Source organism: Mastigoproctus giganteus, chromosome 8 (genome assembly GCF_048544385.1).
Source record: "Mastigoproctus giganteus isolate SK-2022 chromosome 8, ASM4854438v1, whole genome shotgun sequence".
NCBI classification, from domain to species: domain Eukaryota; kingdom Metazoa; phylum Arthropoda; class Arachnida; order Uropygi; family Thelyphonidae; genus Mastigoproctus; species Mastigoproctus giganteus.
The window spans coordinates 208,293,665-208,315,940 of record NC_143582.1 but is presented as its reverse complement, the minus strand read 5'-3'; the positions used below and the strand labels follow the sequence as shown (position 1 = coordinate 208,315,940).

Genomic DNA, 22,276 nt, shown 5'->3' with positions numbered 1-22,276 from the left:
TGTAAAGTAGTACATATGGGAAACAGTAACCCCAGAGTAACGTATCAACACTGCGGTACTACACTGACAGTGGTAGAGAATGAAAAGGACCTGTGGGTAATTGTGCAGGCAGATATGAAGTTCTCTGAGCAGTGCAGATGGGCTGCAAGAGTAGCTCATGGTGCCTTGTCAATGATATACAGGAATTTTTCTAGCAGGGATAAGGAGGTGATTATTACCTTGCAAGGCAATGGTCAGGCCTCACCTTGAGTACTGTATACAGGTCTGGAGGCCTCATTTCAAGAAGGATGCAGAGCTGCTGGAACGAGTACAGAGAAGGGCAACAAGATTAGTGAATGGAACAAAGGGTTGCTCTTACGAAGAAAGGCTTAAGTTTTGCAAATTACAGTGTATGGAGACTAGGCACCAGCGAGGTGATCTGATAGAGGTGTATAAAGCCTTGAATGGTTTGAGCATGTTCAGTGCTGATGGGATTCTTCCTCTTGCCCAGAATAATCACTTGAGAGGGCATAAATTGAAATTGAGGAAAGACAGATTTAGGATACATGTGCGGAAATTTGCCTTTAGCCAGTGGGTAGTTGGTTGATGGAACAGACTTCCATCCCTTGTTGTGGAAGTTGATAGCCTAAATAAATTTAAGGTTCAGCTTGACGGGTATTTCGAACGAACGGAGGGGTGAAGTGGAAGTTCGTTTTTTTTTTTTTTTTTTTTTTGGCTGATGCTGCATAAGCTTGCTTTCTTGCATCATATGCCTCTACTAATGCTAATGCTAATGCTAACTTATATAAGCTCTAAAAGGAAGGGGAAGAATCAAATTGATTTGTTTGATATCGATGGTTTGACTGTAGATGATTCTGCTATTATAGCTGCCAAACTGAATGAGTATTTTGCATCTACACTCACCAATGAGGAATTCTTTAGGAACATGAAGAACAGAATTTTATTAAATTCTAACAGGGAACTAAATGATTTTGTAATAACTGAGAGCAAAGTGGAGGAGAAATTGTTGAAGATAAACAGAAGAAAGGCTACTGGGGTGGATCGGTTTAATCCAGTTATATTAAAGGAGGTGGCAAAGGAAGTAAGCAAACCCTTAGCCATAATTATGAGTGCATCGTTGGACTCAGGGGAGGTCCCCACAGACCTGGAGATGTGCAAATGTGTCCGCAATTAACAATGACGATCAGAGAGTGACACAAGTTATTACAGACCTGTTAGTTTAACTTTTGTTCTGGGGAAAATGATGGAGTCACTGATTAAAGAAGCATTGTGGGATCATCTAGACTAGATTGCTGTAATAATTCAGACAGAGCATGGGTTTTTTTGTTAAGGGAAAGTCTTGTCTGACTAATTTGATTGGACATTATGATGTGGTCACAAAGGAACTGGATTCAAAAAATAATTTTGATATCATATACTTGGATTTCAGGAAAGCTTTTGATACTGTTGCACATGGAAGACTACTGTACAAATTTGAGCAGTATGGCATTAAAGGCAAGTTGCTACCATGGATAACGGTACGGTTGAGTGGGAGAAGACAGAGAGTGGTGGCGCCTCTGTAGCCAGGTGGGAAGGAGCAGCAGTGCGTAGCACATCCTTCTTGATTAGACCAGGGTTCGAGCCCATCACCACCAAATATGGAGGATGCGGAAAGGTCCGGGAATGACCACCGCATATCCCGGAGCAATATGGCCTTAGTTGCTAATGCTCCTAAAAACCAAATAACAAACAAACAGAGAGTGGTAATCAATGGACATTGCTCTTCTTGGACTAATATTATTAGTGGAGTCTCCCAGGTTCGGTGTTATGCCCATTGTTGTTTTGTATATTTATCAATGAAATTGATGAAGGTATATCAGGCTTAATGACGAATTTTGCAGATGATACAAAAGTTGGTAGGGTTGTTAATGATAGTAATGATTATATGCTACTGCAACAGCATCTAGAAAAGTTGAGCAGATGGGCTGAGAAGTGGTAACTGAAGTTTAACATTGACGAATGCAGAGTACTGCATATGGGTAGAAGTAATCCCAGGGTAACATACCAACTGTGTGGTACTACACTTAAATGAAAAAGACCTGGGAATAATTGTGCAGTCAGATATGAAGTTTTCTGACAGTGCAGACAGGCTGCAAGAGCAGGTAGCAGTAGCAGTAGTAGTAGTAGTAGTAGTAGTAGTGGCATGTGATGCAAGAAAGCAAATGTATGAGCTTATGCAGCATCAGCCAAAAAAAAAAAAAAAAAAAAATCACACCATTCCCTCCAAATGCCTGTCCAGTTCCTCCTTAAATTTATTCAACCTATCAACTTCCACAACGACAGATGGAAGTTTGTTCCAGCAATTAACCACCCGCTGGCTAAAGGCAAATTTCCGCACATCTATTCTATATCTGTCCTTTCGTAATTTGAATTTATGCCCCCTTAGGTTCGTAATCTGAACAAGTGGAAGGATCCCATCAGAATTCAGCGTGCTGAACCCATTCAAGGCCTTATACACCTCAATCAGATCACCGTGCAGGTGCCTAGTCTCCAGCCACTGCAATTTGCAGAACTTAAGCCTCTCTTGTTAAGAGGATCCCTTCATTCCCCTCACCAATCTTGTTGCCCTTCTCTGTACACGCTCAAGTAAATCTACATCCTTCCTAAAATGAGGCCTCCAGACCTGTACGCAGTACTCAAGACGTGGCCTGACCATTGCCTTATACAGAGGGATAATCATCTCCTTTTCCCTGCTAGCAAAATTCCTATATATCATTGACAAAACCCCATGACCTGCCCTGGCAGCCTGTCTGCATTGCTCAGAAAACTTCATATCTGCCTGCACAATTACTCCCAGGTCTTTTTCATTTTCTACCACCTTAAGTGTAGTACCACACAGTTGATACGTTTCTCTTCTACCCATATGCAGTACTTTGCATTTGTCAAGGTTAAACTTCAGTTGCCACTTCTTAGCCCATCTGCCCAAATTATCTAGATCCTGTTGCAGTAGCACACTGCCGTTACTGTCATTAACAACCCTGCCAACCTTTGTATCATCTGCAAACTTCAACACTAAGCCTGATATACCTTCATCAATATCATTGATAAATATACAAAACAACAGTGGACCTAACACCGAACCCTGTGGGACTCCACTAATAACATTAGTCCACGAAGAGCAGCACCCATTGATTACCACCCTCTGTCTTCTCGCAGTTAACCATCCTTTTATCCATTGTAGCAACTTACCCTTAATACCATTCTGCTCCAATTTATACAATAGTCTTCCATGCGCAACAGTGTCAAAAGCTTTCTTGAAATCCAAATATATGATATCAAAATTATTTTTTGCATCCAGTTCCTTTGTAACCACATCATAATATCCTATCAAATTTGTCAGACAAGACTTTCCCTTAACAAACCCATGCTGTGTCTGAATTATTGCTGCAGTCCTGTCTAGATGATCCTGCAATGCATCTTTAACCAGCGACTCCATTATTTTACCCGGAACAGAAGTTAAACTAACTGGTCTGTAATTACTCGTGTCACCCTTCGATCCCCCTTTGTGAATTGGGGATACATTTGCACATCTCCAGTCCATGGGAACCTGAGTCCAAGGATGCTCTCATAATTATGGCTAAGGGTTTGCTTAGTTGCTTTGCTGCCTCTTTTAATATAACTCGATAGATCCCATCCACCCCAGGTGCTTTTCTTACGTTTAACTTCAACGATTTGCTCTCAGTTATTACAAAATCATTAAGTATCCACTTTGCTCTCAGTTATTACAAAATCATTAAGTATCCTGCTACAATTTGATAACCTTCTGCCATTTTCAAACCTTAATAATTCCTCAAGTGTGAATGTAGATGCAAAATACTCATTCAGTTTGTTTGCTAACTGAGCAGGATCATCAACAGTCGAACCATCGATGTGGTATTTGGCAATGAGATAACCCCAGAGGCTCACATCTGGTGAGTATGGGCTTGGCACACCCAGGGTCCTGAGCTGGATGTCACCTGTCTTCTCTTTCTTGGTGATTCCTTTCTACTTCTGACTTGTTCTTTCTCTCATTCTCTTTCAGGATAACAAAAAAATTTTTTTTTGGCTGGTGCAGCAAAAGCCTCAGGCATCTTTGCACCATATGGCAAATAATAATAAATGATGATAATGATATACAGGAATTTTTCTAGCAGGAATAAGGAGGTGATTGTCGCCTTGTATAAGGCAGTCGTCAGGCCACACCTTGAGTACTGCATGCAGGCCATGAAGCCTCATTTTAGGAAGGATGTAGAGTTTCATTTTAGGAAGGATGTAGAGTTTCTTTTTCAGAACAACGGTGTGTCTGTGAGAAGTTTAACTCTCCATAATTGTAAATTGCAGCAATTTCTCTTAGTTCCTATTATTTTCGTAATTTTCTTTTAAACATTCCTTTTTAGATTTTTTTTTTTTTTTTTACAACACACTTGTACAAACTTGTGGAAAATCACAACACAATATGATGGATAATACACCGCGCTAACAAACTTGTTTTCACAAAATCTCTAAGAATACTGACAAACTTATTCCGATGTTTGAGAGTTTATTTTATCGCAATTAGTTTTATTGCAGTGCTCGCCACGTGTGCAATAAACTAATCACAAACGACGTTCATATGTATGCTGTAATAGCATCACACATATGTGGCTGACATAGCTTCTCAAGAAATAAAGCAACCTACTGAGCCATGTCGGCCACATATATGTGACATAAAAAAATACCTTTTTTTTTTTTTTTTTTTTTAATATTTTAAGTGAAAAAACCACAACACTGACATTACAATATTTATTTTAGAATTACTAATCAAATTATTTTTTTGCCCCTGGGGAATTTTTTAGCTAGGCAGTCAATGTGTTAAAGGTGGTTAGCCATTGCGTAAACTGTATGTGCTAAAATAACCAATGGTGATCCCATAAACTCACTAATCCGGTACCCCACAGGTCCCAACGCTGCCAGATTATTGATGGTCGACCTGTATTATTATTAGCCCTATGGTGCAAGTAAGCTTGAGGCTTTTGCTGCACCAACCAAAAAAAATTGGAGTTATCCCCAGAGAGAGATAGAGAGAGAAAACAAGTTAATAGAACATAAAATGAAAGCAGTGCAGGTATATCAGCTGTTTGAATTTAAGAGAATGTACATAAAACTTAGGATAGTAATAAGAGCAAATAATAAGACTTAGGACAGCAAAAGTATGGCATATTATAAAACAATGAAAATGAATGAAGCAATGCTGATATAAGGATAATATGTGAGACTATAAAAATAATAAATAAAATTTAGCATGAAAAGGAAACAAAGATTAATTAAATAAATGCACCATATTTGTTAACCAGTGGGTATGAGTTTTTCAGACTGTAATACACCAAGATAGCATAGTGTATGCTACATACAACATATACATAGTTCAAGGACCTGTAAATCAAATTTGAATTAAAGTAATTTAAAGTAATTAAGTAGTAATATCAAGTAAAATAGTAATATCAAGTAAAAAGTAATATCAAATCAAGCAGCAAATGTGTTAATTTGTTAATTGTGGAAGTAATTTAGGAAGTTTGGGCATGCTTAACCAAAAATTTTATATTTTTATCATGTTACAATTTTGGTTAAGAAATGAAATTGAATACTTGAAATTTTAGACAACAAGCTTATGATGTACATAGAGAATTTGAAAGTAAAATTGCTTAACTGCTATTTGAGTTTTAGTGTGTTGAATAAAGAATTTAAAACTACCCTTGAACTTTATTAATTAAGATTATTCATTACACATGTTATTTGAGTTTATATTACAGAAATGAATAGTTTCTGTTAAAAAAAAAAACATAATTTTGTTACTGTATTCAAAATATCTGGTTATGTATATGCCTTTTCCTAGGTCACATGGTCTTTCAAAGGATGGCCACTGAATGATAAGGAGCATAACATTGTAGAGGAGAAAGACAGATATTCGTTAATGATTCCTGAAGTTTCCTCACAACATGCAGGAAGATATTCTGTTACTGCAGAGAACAATTCAGGAAAAGCAACTTCTTCTGCACTTCTCACTGTCAAAGGTAAATTTTAAATGACTAAACTTGTGCATAATAATTTACAAAAACAAAAGTCCTACTAAGAAGACAAGTGTAATATTATTATAACTGCTGTAAATCGTATAGAAAGAGAAGAAAAAGCAGTTAAAACTTTGACATATCTTTCTCTATAACTAAGATCATTTTTATCATATTATCATTGAACCTTTTGTAGTTATTTTGGATTATCTGAATTTGTTGTTACCGGTGATTGATCTCTTCTGTTATTATCGAACCTTCTGTGTGTAATTGAATTTAAAACTTTCTTTCATATAGAACTTTCCATTCCAAAGTTTCCTTTACTTTTCCATTAGTTTAAAATGAGTCATTATAATCATAGTTCCCTATAATCCTCTTGTTAAATAACGTGCAAGATAAATAATTGGCACAATAATGATAATTATTATCTCACCGGTTTAGTAATTAGCATTAGCTAATGCTAATGCTATTTGCTATTTACTAATGCTAATGCATTAGCATTAGTTAAAGCTAATGCTAAAGTATTAATTATTGACACATTTTCATATGTGACTAATCTCTTTGATACAAAATCATAGCTACCACTCTCCAGATTCAAGAGAGAGAGAGAATCTGTCTTTTTGACTTGCTTTGATTTCACTACTGTCTCACCATAAACTACGGCTGGTACCATAGAGTTTCTCTGACTTTTTGTACAAATACTGCTTTTCCTTCATTTTGTTCTTATCCAAAAAATAATAAAACTTCATTAAAATCAGAATTTTTAAGAATCTTATGAATTTTTTTTCATAATTTTGTTATAGAATACAACTGTGAAGAACATCTGAGGATGGTTTACTGAAATTGTCCAGTTAGTCATAAAAAAACAAACTTTATTCTGCAGGTTTTTATTTCAAATATGCAATGCATTGTGTTACAGCCTGGGGATGATACTTTTTCATATTTTAAGTAGTAAAGATTAATAAAATAATGTAAAAAATAATTAAAAACTAATTTAATATTTAATTAAAGATTTATTTTCAAAGAAAATAAATTATGCATTTTCCCACCTATCTTCTATTGCTGACAGAGTCTAGAAAACCAAACCAAAATGCTGCCCTCTCTGTCAGTAAGGCGCCTCCATAGCCAGGTGAGCAGGAGCAGCAGTGTGTAGCATACGCTTCTTGATTATACCGGGATCCGAGCCCGTGACCACCAAATACGGAGGATGCAGAAAGGTCAGGGAATGACCACCGCATATCCCTGAAGCAATATGGCCTTAGTTGCTAATGCTCCTAAAAACCAAATAACAAACAATCTGTCAATAAATTAGTAAAGGTTGCCTTCCTTTTTCAATCATAATTATAAAGGACCAGTGAGAGATAATAATACATCATAAATGAGTTCAAGACCAGTATGCCATGAATGTCAAAGAAAGTTGATGTGTTAAAACTTTACTTATGTAAACACAAGAAGAAAGGGGATCACACTGGTCCACTTGATATTGATGGTTCAACTGTTGATATTCCTTCTCAGGTTTCTGAAAAACTGAATAAGTGTTTTGCATCTACATTCAGACATTAGGACTTCTTTAGGAAAGTGGATGCTAGAAATGTATTGAACTCTAACAGGGAGCTGAATGATTTTGTCATAACTGGGAAGAAAGTGGAAGAGAAATTGTTGAAGTTGAACATAAGAAAGGCACCTGGGGTGGATGGGATCTATCCATTTTTATTAAGGGAGGCAGCAAAGCAGGTAAGCAAACTCTTATCCATAATTATGAGAGCATACTTGGATTCAGGAGAAGTCCCTATGGACTGAAGATTTGCAAACATCTTCAATCCACAGGGACATGAATAATTACAGAGAAAATAATGGAATCACTGATTAAAGAAGTAATGCAAGACCATCTAGAGAGCAGTGCAGTTATTCTTCAGTCATGCCATGGTGTGTTAAGGGGAAATCTTGTCTGACCAATTTTATTGGATATTATGATGCAGTCACAAAGGAACTGAATGCAAAAAATAATTTTGATATATCATATATTTGGATTTCAGGAAAGCTTTTGATACTGCTGTGCATAAAAGACAGCTGTAAATTGGGGCAGTGTGGCATTAAGGGCAAGTTACTGCTATGGATAAAGAGATGTTTCAGTGGAAGAAGACAGAGAGTGGTTATCAATTGACACTGCTTTTTGGGGACTGATGTTATTAGTGGAGTCCCTCAGGGTTCAGTGCCAGGCCCATTGTCGTTTTTAATATTTATTAATGATATTGATAAAGGTACATCAGGCTTAATGTCTAAGTTTTCAGATGATACAAAGGTTGACAGGGTGGTTAATGATAGTAATCAAGGTGAGCTACTGCAATAAGGTCTAGAAAATTAGGCTGATATACTGAGAAATGACAATGGAAGTTTAAAATTGACAATTGCAAAGTACTGTATATGGATAGCAGTAATCCCAGAGTAACATGCCAACTGTGAGCCTCTACTGTGGTTTGAATGGTTTGAACAAGCTCAGTGTTGATGGGATTCTTCCTCTCTTGCTCATACTAAGCACATGAGGAGCATAATTTCAAATTGAGGATACAGATGAATGCAGAATAGATGTGTGGAAGTTTGCCTTAGCCAGATTGAACATTTGCTTGTAGAGATAGGATCATGAATTCTTTATCTCTACAAGCAAATGTTTGATAATTTTTGACAGGACATCATACCCATTTCTAGTAGCCTATCTACATTGTTCAGAGAACTTCATAACCAACCGTATCATAATTCCCAAATTCCTTTCTTCCTCTACTATTTTTAATTCAACCCCATGAAGTGTATAAGTTATTTTTGGGTTACTATTCCCTAAATGTAAGATCTTGCATTTTGCTGCATTAAAACATAGCTGTCACTTTTCTGACCATACCTGAAGTCTGTCTAAGTTGCTTTGAAGTAATGCTGCTTGGCACTGATCATTAGTAGTGCTACTGATCTTGACCTCTGCAAATTTTGACATCACACCATGTATCCCTTCATTAATTCCATTTATGAAAATCAGAAACAACAGAGGTCCTGTATCAATGCTTGGGAAACCTCAAGCTTTATATTAGCCCAATTTGAAGAGTAACGATTAATTGCAACCCTTGCTGCTATCCTGTGATTTGAGAATTTCCCCTGTAATTCCAATATGTTCTAGTTTCTTATCAAGTAATGTCCAATGAGGGACTAAGTGAAATGTTTTGCTAAAATCTAAATAAACAATGATGAAATTATTTCCTACATATAGCTCATGAGTAACTATGTAAAAACAGCAAACCAGCAGTTTAGCTTAATGAGTGAGTCAACATGGCATTGACTTTTCAAGTGGGTCAACATGGCATTGAAGTATATGAGGGTTTGAAAAATCGAAAGAGCAACAGAAAAAAATATTACTGTCAATCAAGTGAACAAGAAGAAACAAGTGAACAGTTTAAAAAAAGAAATTCTATTTAGAAAGAGTGCAAATTTTTGACCACTGAAAAATTCTTTTTGACATTTTGAGCCAAATAAATATCTGAAGCAAAATCTTCTAAGACATGAATTTGAATAGGACACACTCTTTTGCCTTGCTTTCAGAAATAATCAAATACTTTAAAAATTGCAGGGGACATAAATTTAAATTGAAAAGGGATGGTTGCAGGATACATGTTCAAAAATCTTCTTTCAGCCATAGAGTGATTGATTGCTGGAACAAACTTTCATCTGGTGTTGTGGAGGTGGATAGTTTGAATAAATTTTAGGAAGAATTTGACAAATTATTAGAGTGGATGGTCAGATGAGGTTTGTAGGTTTTTTTTTTTTTTTTTATGCTAATGATATATAAGCTTGCTTCTTTGCATCATTTGCCACTGCAAATACTGATAATTTCATTGACAAGCTTTGGGCAAACATTAGGATCAGAAGAATTAAAACAATAATCCATCCATAATTCATCCCTTCTGCATCCTTATAATGCCAAAGGACATGAGGCTCCAGTGTGTGAAGTACACATCCCTGAGATTGTACTGTTATTAAGATTATTGTTAAGAAAATCATATATAAAAACCTGTTTAATTTCCTTTATAAAGAAAACAAACAAAAATTAGATGAATTTTTTTAAAATTTAAAGGAAATATAAAAGCTTAATATCTGCCATGAGTTTTAACATAAATGTAAAGATTTCATATTTCCTTTAATTATAATTCATATAAAAAATGTCAGTCAACCGATTGTTTTTTTGATCTGACTATATAGCTTAGAAAAGTTTCAGGTTATTTGCTGATTTTCCAACAGACATCATCTCATGTTTTCTCCTTGAGGTATTTTATAGTTAATAGATACTTTAATAAAGTTAATTACTTATAGTTAATATTTATTCATAAAACTGTACTCACTTAAAATTTGTATTTTTGCTTTTGGCAGAACCCTTTCAGCCTCAGGTCCCAGAGGAATTTCAAGAACAAAGGTAATAATTATAGAGATCACTATGTATACAGATAATTATGTTAGATTGCGTAAGTTACCAACTTGAGGATTTCACTATAGCAAAGGCTAACTCTGACTTATTATGATTACAGTTTAAATCCAAATTGTGCAGAAACTGCTAGATTCTGATTAAAAAGTGTGATATCTGTTATGATTTCTTGTCTTTTGGTTATAGGCCATGTTGAGAACTGATAATGATAATTCTTATTGTTTTTTAATTATTTTTTTTTTTCAGCACCACATTCTATGCTAGTTGTTTGTCTTCATAGCCCTTAAACTATGTATAGTATTATAGTATATACTGTGTTTAAATCTACTCCTATTGGTATTAGTATAGTCTGTTGTATTAATATGGTTATTAGTATAGTCTGTTGTATTAATATGGTTATTAGTATAGTCTGTTGTATTAATATGGTTATTAGTATAGGTCTGTTGTGGACACTATTCCAGTGATGATAGCAAAGGCTGCCACCTGAAAGACTAAAATATTAATGGAATAATATTCAGGTCTTGTTTGTAAGCTGAGTGGGACAAATTTCAGCAAAACCCAGCAGTTATTCTGTGAAAATCAAGAACCTTGGGTATACTGCTCATGTACAAGGTCCAAAAATACTACAAATGCCTAGTATACTACAGGTGAGTACTCAGATGTGAATCAAAGTAAGCAGGTGTTGCAGGGTGGCATCAATACCGAACAGAGAAATGATCAAGCTTCTGTGAACTAAGCAATACTGGAGTAGATTATAGACAATTCTCATGACCCAGTGCAATACTTCCACTTTACTTAATGGAGGTGTGAAATGGTCAAAACTTTGTTTGACCTCCATAAAGATGATCTGGCATCTTCCCATCTCTTTTACCATGCAGTAAGAGTCATATCTTTTGAAGGTATGATGGGCATCACATGAAATCCAATCCTTACATACTGAGAGTACAATTTAAAATGGTTTTCATAGGCTGATCACTAGGTGGTCATTGGCAAAAGTCCAACACAGAGAAACTGACACAATGTTCAGCTAGTTTAATAGAGAGAAGTGAAATTACAAATGCTATTCAGAAGAACAGTGCCCATGGCAATATCTGGAAAAAAATCTGCAGCAGAAACTGAGCATCTGTGGATAGAAGTGAAGTGTTTGTAAATAAGAATTCAACAATTAACACAAATTGCATCAAGGACTGCATGATAAGTTTTGGACACACCATACCCAAATTAGAAAACAGTATTTCATGGTGGAGTGCATTTATGATTTATGCAGGGTCAGAAACTATTTTGAAGTAATGCAACACTGAGACTGAAAGATAAAGCCTAATCCCAAAATACAGAAGTTAGGTCAAGATTTCAAAGGCAAGGTCACATCTCCTGAAATGATGTGATCTTGCTTAGAAATCCAAGCATTGTTGATGAGCATGGGATCAACAGACTCTTTTTTTGTCAAAATAAGACAGGAGCAGGTTTCAGAAGGATTAAAGTTAATTATGTTATCTTCGGCCCACTTGAGAATTATCTGGAGATTAGCATTTAAGGCACTGGATATTTAAGAAATTGTCATTGTTTCTGTGGAGTGCTTCAAATTCAAAGGTTCAGGACAGTGTACTATCACAAACAAAACTTTTTTTTTTATGATAGCCCTAAACACGAGAGGTATTAGAACCTATAGTACTTAGTACCATGCTTGGGTTGGAGATTGAGAAGACGAAAAAATATATTTGTTGACATTAGACTTCAACTTCTGTAGACTGTAATTTTCAGGAAATACGTATGAAGGAAGGTTGTTCCAGAAAATGGCAGTTGAATGAATAAATGAGGAAGATGAAAAAAAAGTTGGTTTTTGTGAGTTTGAAATTGGACAGTAAATGGATGTTGGCTGGTGGCGGCATGTGTTTGGACTGTTTTGAAAGAGAGAGCAGGAATTATAGAAGCCAATTAAGAACAATAGTGCCCATGGAAGTATCTGTAGAAAAGGCATGCAGCAGAAACAGTACATCTATGAGACAGCGAGTGGAGAGACTCTGTTAGAGAGGAGTCATTAATTAACCTAACTGCCCTCTTGTGAATGGAATCTAGAAGCCTGAGAGAGGTTTTGGGATCACTGCCCCAAATGTGGGAACAATATTCCATGGTAGGGCAGATTTGCAATTTGTACAGAGTGAACAGCTGTTTGGAGGAAAAAGTAATGCCGAGAGCAAAAGAAAAATTAGCTCTGTAGACTAAACATGGGTTCCACCACTTCAAGCCTCCAATAAGCAAAGTGGTGGTATTGTACCGGTTGATGAAAGTCATCTACCACCTAAACTTAGATGGGATGTATAATCACTGGAAGACATCATTAGCATTAGTAGTGGGATGTGATGCAAGAAAGCTTATACAGCATCAGCCAAAAAAAAACAACAAAGTTCCCATTTCACCTATCTATTCACTGAAAAAAGTTTGTCAACTTCTCTGAATCTATTTAAGCTATCAACTTCCACAATGACAGTAGGAGGTTTGTTCTGGCAATCAACCACTTGATGGCTAAAGGCAAATTTCTGCACATCTATTCTGCAACTGCCTTTTCTCAATTTGATTTTTATGCCCCCTCAAGTGCATAATCTGAGCAAGAGGAAGAATCCTATCAGCACTGAGCTTGCTCAAACCATTCAAAGACTTATACACTTCAATCAGATCACCTGGGGTGGGCAGAGGGGGCATATGCCCCCCCAACCAAAAAATTACAGAAAAAAGAATGCAGGAAGCATTCTAAAAAAAAAACTCAAATGCCTGTCACTATGCTCTCCCTTATGATGATACCTGGATCTGGTCACAATGCCTTCCCCCATACAATGATACCTGGATAAGCCACTGGATCACCCTGCAGATTCCTAGACTCCGGACACTGTAATTTGCAGAACTTAAGCCTTTCTTGGTAAGAGCACCCCTTTGTTGCTCTATCACCAATCTTCTTGCTCTTCTCTGTACTCATTCCAGCAGCTCTAGATCCTTCCTAAAATGAGGCCTCCAGACTTGGACAATTAGCTTGATATTAGCATTAGCATTAGCATTAGTAGAGGCATTTGATGCAAGAAAGCAAGCTTATGCAGCATCAGCCAAAAAAAAAAAAAAAAAAAACCACTTCCACTTCACCCCTCTGTTCGTTCAAAATACCTGTCCAGCTGAGCCTTAAACTTATTTAGGCTATCAACCTCCACCACAAGGGATGGAAGTCTGTTCCACCAACCAACCACCCGCTGGCTAAAGGCAAATTTCCGCACGTCTATCCTACATCTGTCTTTCCTCAATTTGAATTTATGCCCTCTCAGGTGATTATTCTGAGCTAGAGGAAGAATCCCATCAGCATTGAGCATGCTTAAACCATTCAAGGCTTTATACACCTCTATCAGATCACCTCGCTGGTGCCTAGTCTCCAGACACTGTAATTTGCAAAACTTAAGCCTTTCTTCGTAAGAGCACCCCTTTGTTCCATTCACTAATCTTGTTGCCCTTCTCTGTACTCGTTCCAGCAGCTCTACATCCTTCTTGAAATGAGGCCTCCAGACCTGTATACAGTACTCTAGGTGTGGCCTGGCCATCGCCTTATACAATGGAATAATCACCTCCTTATCCCTGCTGGAAAAATTCCTGTATATCATTGACAATACTCCATGAGCTACTCTTGCAGCCCGTCTGCACTGCTCAGAGAACTTCATATCTGCCTGCACAACCACCCCCAAGTCCCTTTCATTCTCTACCACTGTCAGTGTTGTACCATAGAGTTGATACGTTGCTCTGGGGTTGCTGTTTCCCATGTGTAGTACTTTACATTTGTCAATGTTAAACTTCATTTGCCACCTCTCAGCCCATCTGCTCAACCTTTCCAGATCCTGTTGCAGAAGCATAGTGTCAGTAGTGTCCTTGACAACCCTGCCAACCTTTGTATCGTCTGCAAACTTGGACATTAATCCCGATATACCATCATCAATATCATTTATAAATACAGAAAACAATAATGGACCAAACACTGAGCCCTGAGGGACTCCACTAATAACATCAGTCCACGATGAGCAGTGTCCATTGATTACCACTCTCTGTCTTCTCCCCCTCAACCACCCCTTTATCCATAGCAGCAATTTGCCTCCAATGTCACACTGCTCCAATTTGTGTAGCAGTCTTCCATGTGCAACAGTATCAAAAGCCTTTCTAAGATCCAAGTATATAATATCAAAGTTATTCCCTGCATCCAGTTCTTTTGTGACTGCATCATAGTATCCAATCAAGTTGGTCAGGCAAGACTTCCCCTTAACAAAACCATGCTGTGTCTGAGCTATAACTGAAGTCTTGTCTAAATGATCCTGCAGTGCGTCTTTAACCAGTGCCTCCATTAATTTTCCTGGAACAGAAGTCAAGCTCACAGGTCTATAATTACTTGTGTCAGCCTTTGATCCTCCTTTGTGAATTGGGGTCACATTTGCACATTTCCAGTCTATGGGTACCTCCCCTGAGTCCAAGGAAGCTCTCATAATTATGGCTAAGGGTTTGCTTACTTCCTTTGCTGCCTCCTTTAATATAACTGGATAGATCCCATCCACCCCGGGTGCCTTTCTTGTGTTTATCTTCAACAGTTTCTCCTCCACTTTACTCCCAGTTATTTCAAGATTCTGTAACTTACTGCTAGAGTTGAATACACCTCTGGCATTCCCCTCGCTGAATAACTCCTCATGTGTGAATGTCGATGCAAAATATTCATTTAGTTTGTTAGCCACCTGAGCAGGATCATCAACACTTGACCCATCAATATCAAGTGGACCAATCTGATTCATCCCTTTCCTTCTAGAGTTTACATAAGTAAAGAACTCTTTGCTGTTTTTCTTTGCATCCCTTGCCAAGGATTTCTCGTAATCTGCCTTCGCCTGCCTAACCTCCTTTGTAACTTGGTTGCATATCGACTTGTATCTATCATAGGCTTCTGTGTCATGTGTTACTTTGTAAGTATCCCATGCATTTTTCTTCTCTGCCATATGCCTCATTAGTTCATCTGACATCCATTTTGGCCTAAACCTTGAACAATATTTCTTAGTTGGTATGTAAAGCCTAGTAGCTTCCAAGATAAGTTCTTTGAATGCTTCCCATTTTGAATTTGCTGTTGGCAACATCATCAGTTGGTCCCACTGTATAGAATTTAAATACTGTCTCAGTCCATCGTAGTCGCCTTTACGGAAGCAATAACCCTTCCCTTTACCCCTAATGGTAGTTACCTCTTTGAGTAAATCCCACTTCAGCACACTGTGATCACTGCCACCTAGTGGTTCGTTTATCTGCAGATTCTTAATGCATGAAGAATCACTGCTGATAATCAAATCAAGAGTATTACTCCCTCTAGTTGCCTCCCGAACATGCTGATGTAGAAAACAATCATCCAATAAATCCACAAAAGCCCTGCTAGTGTGTGAGTATCCAGCCCCCAAATTCCAGTCAATATCTGGGAAATTAAAATCTCCCATTATAAGACACTCTGATTTACTGGCCCACTCTATTTCCCTGTACAGTTCCTTATTATACTCATCAGAGTCATTAGGCCTATAGCACACTCCTACTCTCAATTTTGATCTCCCAATGCTTATGTCACACCAAACTGACTCCACACTGCACTGTCCAGCGATGTCGACTGGCTTCACTTCCTTGGTTTTTATGTGTTTCTTAACTAATAGCATAACACCTCCCCCCTTCCTATCCTGTCTAAAATATACCTTCATCAATATCATTGATAAATATAGAAAACAACAATGGTCCCAACACTGAACTCTGGGTGACTCCACTAATAATATTAGTTCACAAAGAGCAGTGTGCATTGATTACCACTCTTCGTTTTCTTGCACTCAACCATCCCTTTATCCATAGCAGCAATTTGCCCTTAATGCCCTAATACTCCAATTTGTACAGCAGTCTTTTATGTCCAACAGTATCAAAAGCTTTCCTAAAATCCAAGTACTGTATTTCCCCATGTATAAGATGCTCCCATGTAAAAGTCGCACCTTAATTTTGGGGCCCAAAATTTGAAAAAAAAATGTATTACATAAAGTTATTGAACTCAAGTTTTATTCATCATAAAATTCATTCAACTCATCACTGTCAAAACTCCCATCCATTAGCTTGTCCTCATCTGTGTCTGATGACGAATCACTGTCTTCATATATTGCCTCGTCCTCAGTTCCATCTATGGCATTTGAAAGGCCACACTTCTTAAATGACTTGACAACATTCTCAATCTTGATATTATCCCAGGACCTTTTCACCCAGGTACAAACTTCTCCTATTGTTGGTTTCTTCACTCTTCCTGATAGTGTCAAATTGTCCCCAGAAGACTTCATCCATTGGTTCTTCCATTTGTCTCTCATGGCAGCTTTGAAGGGTTTGTTAATGCTGACATTAAATGGTTGGAGCTGGGATGTCAAGCCTCCAAGTATGACGGCAAGTTTTGTTTTTTGCTCTGCAGCAATCTTCTTTGTATTTTTTGTTATGTGTGCCCTGAACTGATCAAGCACCAATAGGGCAGGTTTGCGTAAGAGCCCACCTGGTCTCCTGCTCCAAACTTTCTCAAACCAAATCTTCATCCCATCCTGATCCATCCAACCCTTGTCATGAACATGGATAATCACTCCTTGAGGAATGTCTTCTTTTGGCATTGTTTTGTGTTTGAAAATCAGCATAGGAGGCAGCTTGGTTCCGTCGGCACAACAAGCTAGAACAACTGTATAATGGCTCTTTTCATGTCCACTTGTCTTCACAGTTACAGTTTTCACCCCCTTCTTATCAACAGTTCTGTTACTTGGGACATCAAATTGAAGGGGGACTTTGTCCATATTTGCAATCTGTCCCAACTCAAACTGATGTCTTCTGACATTGAATGACAAAACGATGGAATTCAAGGACCTTCTGCTCATAGCTTTCAGGCATCTTTTGGGCAAGTCTGGTGCATGTACGCATGCTTAGTCCATTCCATTTCATGAATCTGAAGCACCAATTGTGTCCTCCTTTGAAATCAGTAACTTCTTTTTCATCAGCAATTCTTCTTGCCTCATGCTGAACCATCTTTGTGGACACAGGAATTCCAATTGCCCTTTGCTCCTCAATCCACATCTTCAATTCCCTCTCTAAATCAGGCCATTTTGCTGACTTTCCTCTAATGGCCTTCTTTTGCTGTGGCATTTTCAGTAGGGTTTCTTCTTCCCGTAGCCAGTCTCGGATTGTTTTCTCAGTTGGAGGAGGACCAAACTTACATTCAGCAGCACGATTTCCATTCACTTTTGCAAACTGGATCACTTTTAACTTGAATTCTGCACTGTACGAAAATCTTTTCTGAGCCATTTCTGGGCAGAACATGGCAAAATATAACCTAATATACCGGTAACAAGTGCGAAATAATGAGCGCAAAGACAACAAGCACGAAAAAGCGGGAAATGCAAGTAAAAAAAAATCTACAACCACTGTATAAGACGCACCCAGTTTTTAGACCCCAAATTTTTCGAAAAAATGTGCGTCTTACACATGGGGAAATATGGTATATGATAACAAAATTATTTTTTGCATCCAGTTCATTTGGGACCACATTATAGTGTCCTGTCAAATTGGTCTTCCCCTTAACAAACCCATGCAGTATCTGAACTATAACTGCAATCTTGTGTAGATGATCCTACAATGATTCTTTAACCAGTGACTCCATTATTTTCCCCAGAACAGAAGTTAAACTAACAGGTCTGTAATTACTCATATCACCCTTTGATCCCCCTTTATGAATTAGGGATACATTTGCACATCTCCAGTCCTTGGGGACTGCCCCTGAATCCAAGGATGCTCTCATAATTATGGCCAAGGGTTTGCTAACTTCCTTTACTACCTCCCTAAATATAACTGGATAGATTTCATCCATCCCAAGTGCCTTTCCTATGTTTAACTTCAAATATTTCTCCTCCACTTTCCTCTGAGTTATTACAAAATCCTTCAGCCCCCTGTTAGAATTTAATAAACTGTTGCCATTCCCCTCCTTCATCTGGTGAGTATGGGCTTGGCACACCCAGGGTCCTGAGCTGAATATCATCATTCTTCTTTTTCTTGGTGATTCCCTTCTGATTCTTGTTCTCTCTCTCTCTCTCTCTCTCTCTCTCTCTCTCTCTCTCTCTCTCTCTCTCTCTCTCTCTCTCTCTTCTGGGTTATTCAGAATTTTTTTTTTTTTTGGCTGGTGCAGCATAAGCCTTAGGCTTCCTTGAACCTTATGCTAATAACAACAACAACAACAATAATAATAATAATAATAATAATAATTCCTCCTGTGTGAATGTAGATGCAAAATACTCATGCTCCTGCTCAGTTACATGAGCAGGATCATCAACAATCGAACCATCAATATCAAATGGACCAATCTGATTCATCCCCTTCCTCTAGAGTTTACATAAGTAAAGAAGTGTTTGTTTTCTTTTTTTCTTTGGATCCTTTTCCAAAGATTTCTCATAGTCTGCCTTCACTTGTCTAACTTCCTTTTTGACTTGATTACAGATTTATATGCATCCCTTGTATTTTTTTTCTCTGTCACGAGTCTCATTCATCTGACATCCATTTAGGCCTAAACCTTGAACAGTATTTCTTAGTCGGTATGAAAATCTAGTAGCTTCCAAGATTAATTCTTTGAACACTTCCCATTCAGAATCCATTGGCCCCACTGTATAGAATTTAAAAACTGTCTGAGACCACCATAGTCACCGTAGTTGTTAATATACACAGGAAAAAGAATGGATGAAAGAAGAGAGCTTCAGAGGAACCTCAGCATTAGTTAAAAAGTTAGAAAGCAGAGCCACCATGTGCAGTGTGTAGCCAAAGAAGAATCTGGTTTCCCAATTACAATTGGGTAACCAAATTCCTCCTAAACTGAAGCATGACTGAAAGTCTCAGAAATGTTAAGAGCAGCCTGCAAATCTGTCTAAAAATTAGTAACATAAGTTGTTACCAGTGGATCAGCTATTCTTGACAACCAGATACCTTAGAGGTGGGGGACCTTACTGAGCTCAGTAAGGCTCTGAGATAGGACAGTAAAATGAATTAATTTGAAATTTTTACTGTCATTATGTGATTACAAAATTAGGACCATAAGTTTAAATTATGAGAGAAGTTTAGACTGGATTGTGGGAAGTTTTCTTTCAGCCACCAAGTTGTTCTTTATTGAGTAAAGTGGCTTCCATGGGTGGTTGAGACTGATAGTTTGGGAAAATTTAAAAGGTTAGCTGGATAGGTATCTATGTAAGGAGGGAGTCAAATAGGTGGTTCATTTTATTTTATTATTTATTTATTATTATTATTTTTAATTAATTATTTTTTTCTGCTGGTGCAGCAAATGCATGGCTTCCTTACACCATATGCTAATCCTGTCAACTATCATTTTGATATCTCTCTTCTATGCAGTGAGTAGGAAGCATTCTGCCTACATAGAAGAGGACAGATATCAAAATGATAATTGAGAGGATTAGCATATGGTGCAAAGAAGCCCTGCTTTTAGGAAACATTCTGATGATTCAATTCAACAAGCATCAAAACATCAGAAGATATAAGCTAAATATTTTTTTCTTTTAATTTAATTATTTCATAACCATCCCCAACTATATTTTGTAGTTTACATAAAAAAAACATACTAACACAATAACCCTGATATTAATACTTCAAGTAATGCAGTTCAATATATGCTTGATTTAAAGCTGTTCAACAGATTAGCACTTGAATATAATTTGTAAATAGAATTGGTCTCTTAAAATACATCAGTATTAGCCATATTTTTAATATTTATTCTAGTAGCAGCTGGGTTTTGCTTGATTATCATTCAGTTTTACTTATTAGAAAAGAATTTGAGTATTTTGTGTATTTTGAATATTCCAGTTGTGTATTAATTCCATCCTGTTTTTTTTTTCCCCTAGAGCTCACTCAATGGTGATGACTAAGAAGACAGTAATGAAAACTAGTACTATTAGTCATATGGCAGAAATACAAGAAAATGGAGGTTATGAACTTCATGAGGTATCGGCTTATAAAGTAGATAGCTTTCAAAAAGAGGGTGAGAAGCCAAAAACAGAAAGTCAGTCATTTCAGAAATCAGAGATTCATCAGGTATAGTATAAATAACTAATAACAGTGAAGGAAAATACACACACATGCTGTATGAATATTTATTGATATTTATATTATTTTTTTACAAATTTTTTCACAAATGCAAAATTTAACCAAACATTCAGCTGTCTCCAATGTTGAAGCTCCTAATTAATAAAGCACAGAAAATGAGGAGATTTATATTAAAGATGAATCCATATCAATGGGTTCAAGATAATCCTTACCAACTACTCATTTATCATAAAACTTAGTCCTGATATACCTTCATCAATATCATTAATGAATACACAAAACAACAATGAACCCAATGCCGAACCCTGGGGAACTCCACTAATAACTTGTATACAGTACTCAAGGTGTGGCCTGATCACTGCCTTATACAGAGGGAAATCATATGAAAATTATGATTCATTTAAGGTTAAATGATTCATAATGAAGGAATCAAATTGTGTTGTATACAAGTCAAAATGATATTCTTTTATTATTGTTTCCAGGAATTTAAATAAATTTGGATTCTTTATTCTGCTTAAGCAGGATTTTCCTGTGGTATGTGACTGCTGATGTTTTTTTGTATGTATTTCAATGTTTCTTTCTATGTAAGGTAATTACAGGTCAGAATACTCATGAAGAGGGTGCAAGTGTAATTTTGGTCCTTGTCATTAACCTGCATTGTTCCAATCACCCTCCCCATCCAAATTATCATTTTCTGTGAACCTTTAAACTGAACATCTTCAGTGATATTATCAGAACCCCTCCCCAAATTTCCTTTGTTCAGATCACGGTGCCATTGTCCTGGTTCACTTTTGAGATGTGGATGGAGGATAAATTTGAAACTGTGGACACTCTCTATTATCAGTTGTAACTGGGTACAAGAAGACACCCTGAATACAATATTTAATGGTTATGGTCGGTTCTTAAATTGGAAAGTATTAATAATGGTAATGCTAATATTTGTAACACAATCAGAATTAAATATTTTTTGTCAAAAATGTATCCAATACATTCAAATATTATACACCATTTCTCTTTGGTTCTACCATTTAGATTCCATGATTAATTATGAATGTGCTCAAACTTTTAATCAGCAGTGATCATCCCTTAACACTTTGGACAATTTTTTTTGGAAGTGAAACAGCTAGAAAATGCTTTTAGCTTAAATGCTACTGTCTCTATATAAGTACTGATTATAGTTTAATATAGATCCAACATAGACTGAAATTAGCTTGGAAGTTCCGCATTTTCTGTATGCAATCTGAAATGCTTAGTGTCACAGTTTGTCATTGTTTTTGTTTACCTTCAAGGTACAATATGGTACAGGAAGATGTTCAGATATCTCCTCATTAATATTTCAGTTAAGTTCAGTGTTAGTTTACTATATTCCATGTATAATTCTGTCTTTAGACACTAAGCGTTGTTATAGTAGAAAAACTTGCTGATTGTTATGATGATTAGTAATGTATGAATAAGTTGAGCACATATGATGTTAAAATATGAGTAAATAAGTATACATATTATCCTGAATATGTGGTAATACAAATTAAATATGTTTTCAATTATTTATAAATATAAATATTTGTTTATAAAAATGAGATTATATATATATAGGACAAATAGCTTTTTTTAT

General features: G+C 36.8%; 1 protein-coding gene across 1 annotated transcript in view; it reads left to right on the top strand.

Annotated features, from left to right (window-relative positions):
- The window catches only part of LOC150082232 (uncharacterized), a 1,008,282-nt gene that overhangs the window by 169,129 nt on the left and 816,877 nt on the right, over positions 1-22,276 (top strand). Inside the window, exons 31-33 of the mRNA XM_090379191.1 lie at positions 5,891-6,068; positions 10,470-10,512; positions 20,463-20,652. Coding sequence (XP_090235317.1) covers positions 5,891-6,068; positions 10,470-10,512; positions 20,463-20,652 — 411 coding nt within the window. The remainder of the gene's footprint in view (positions 1-5,890; positions 6,069-10,469; positions 10,513-20,462; positions 20,653-22,276) is intronic.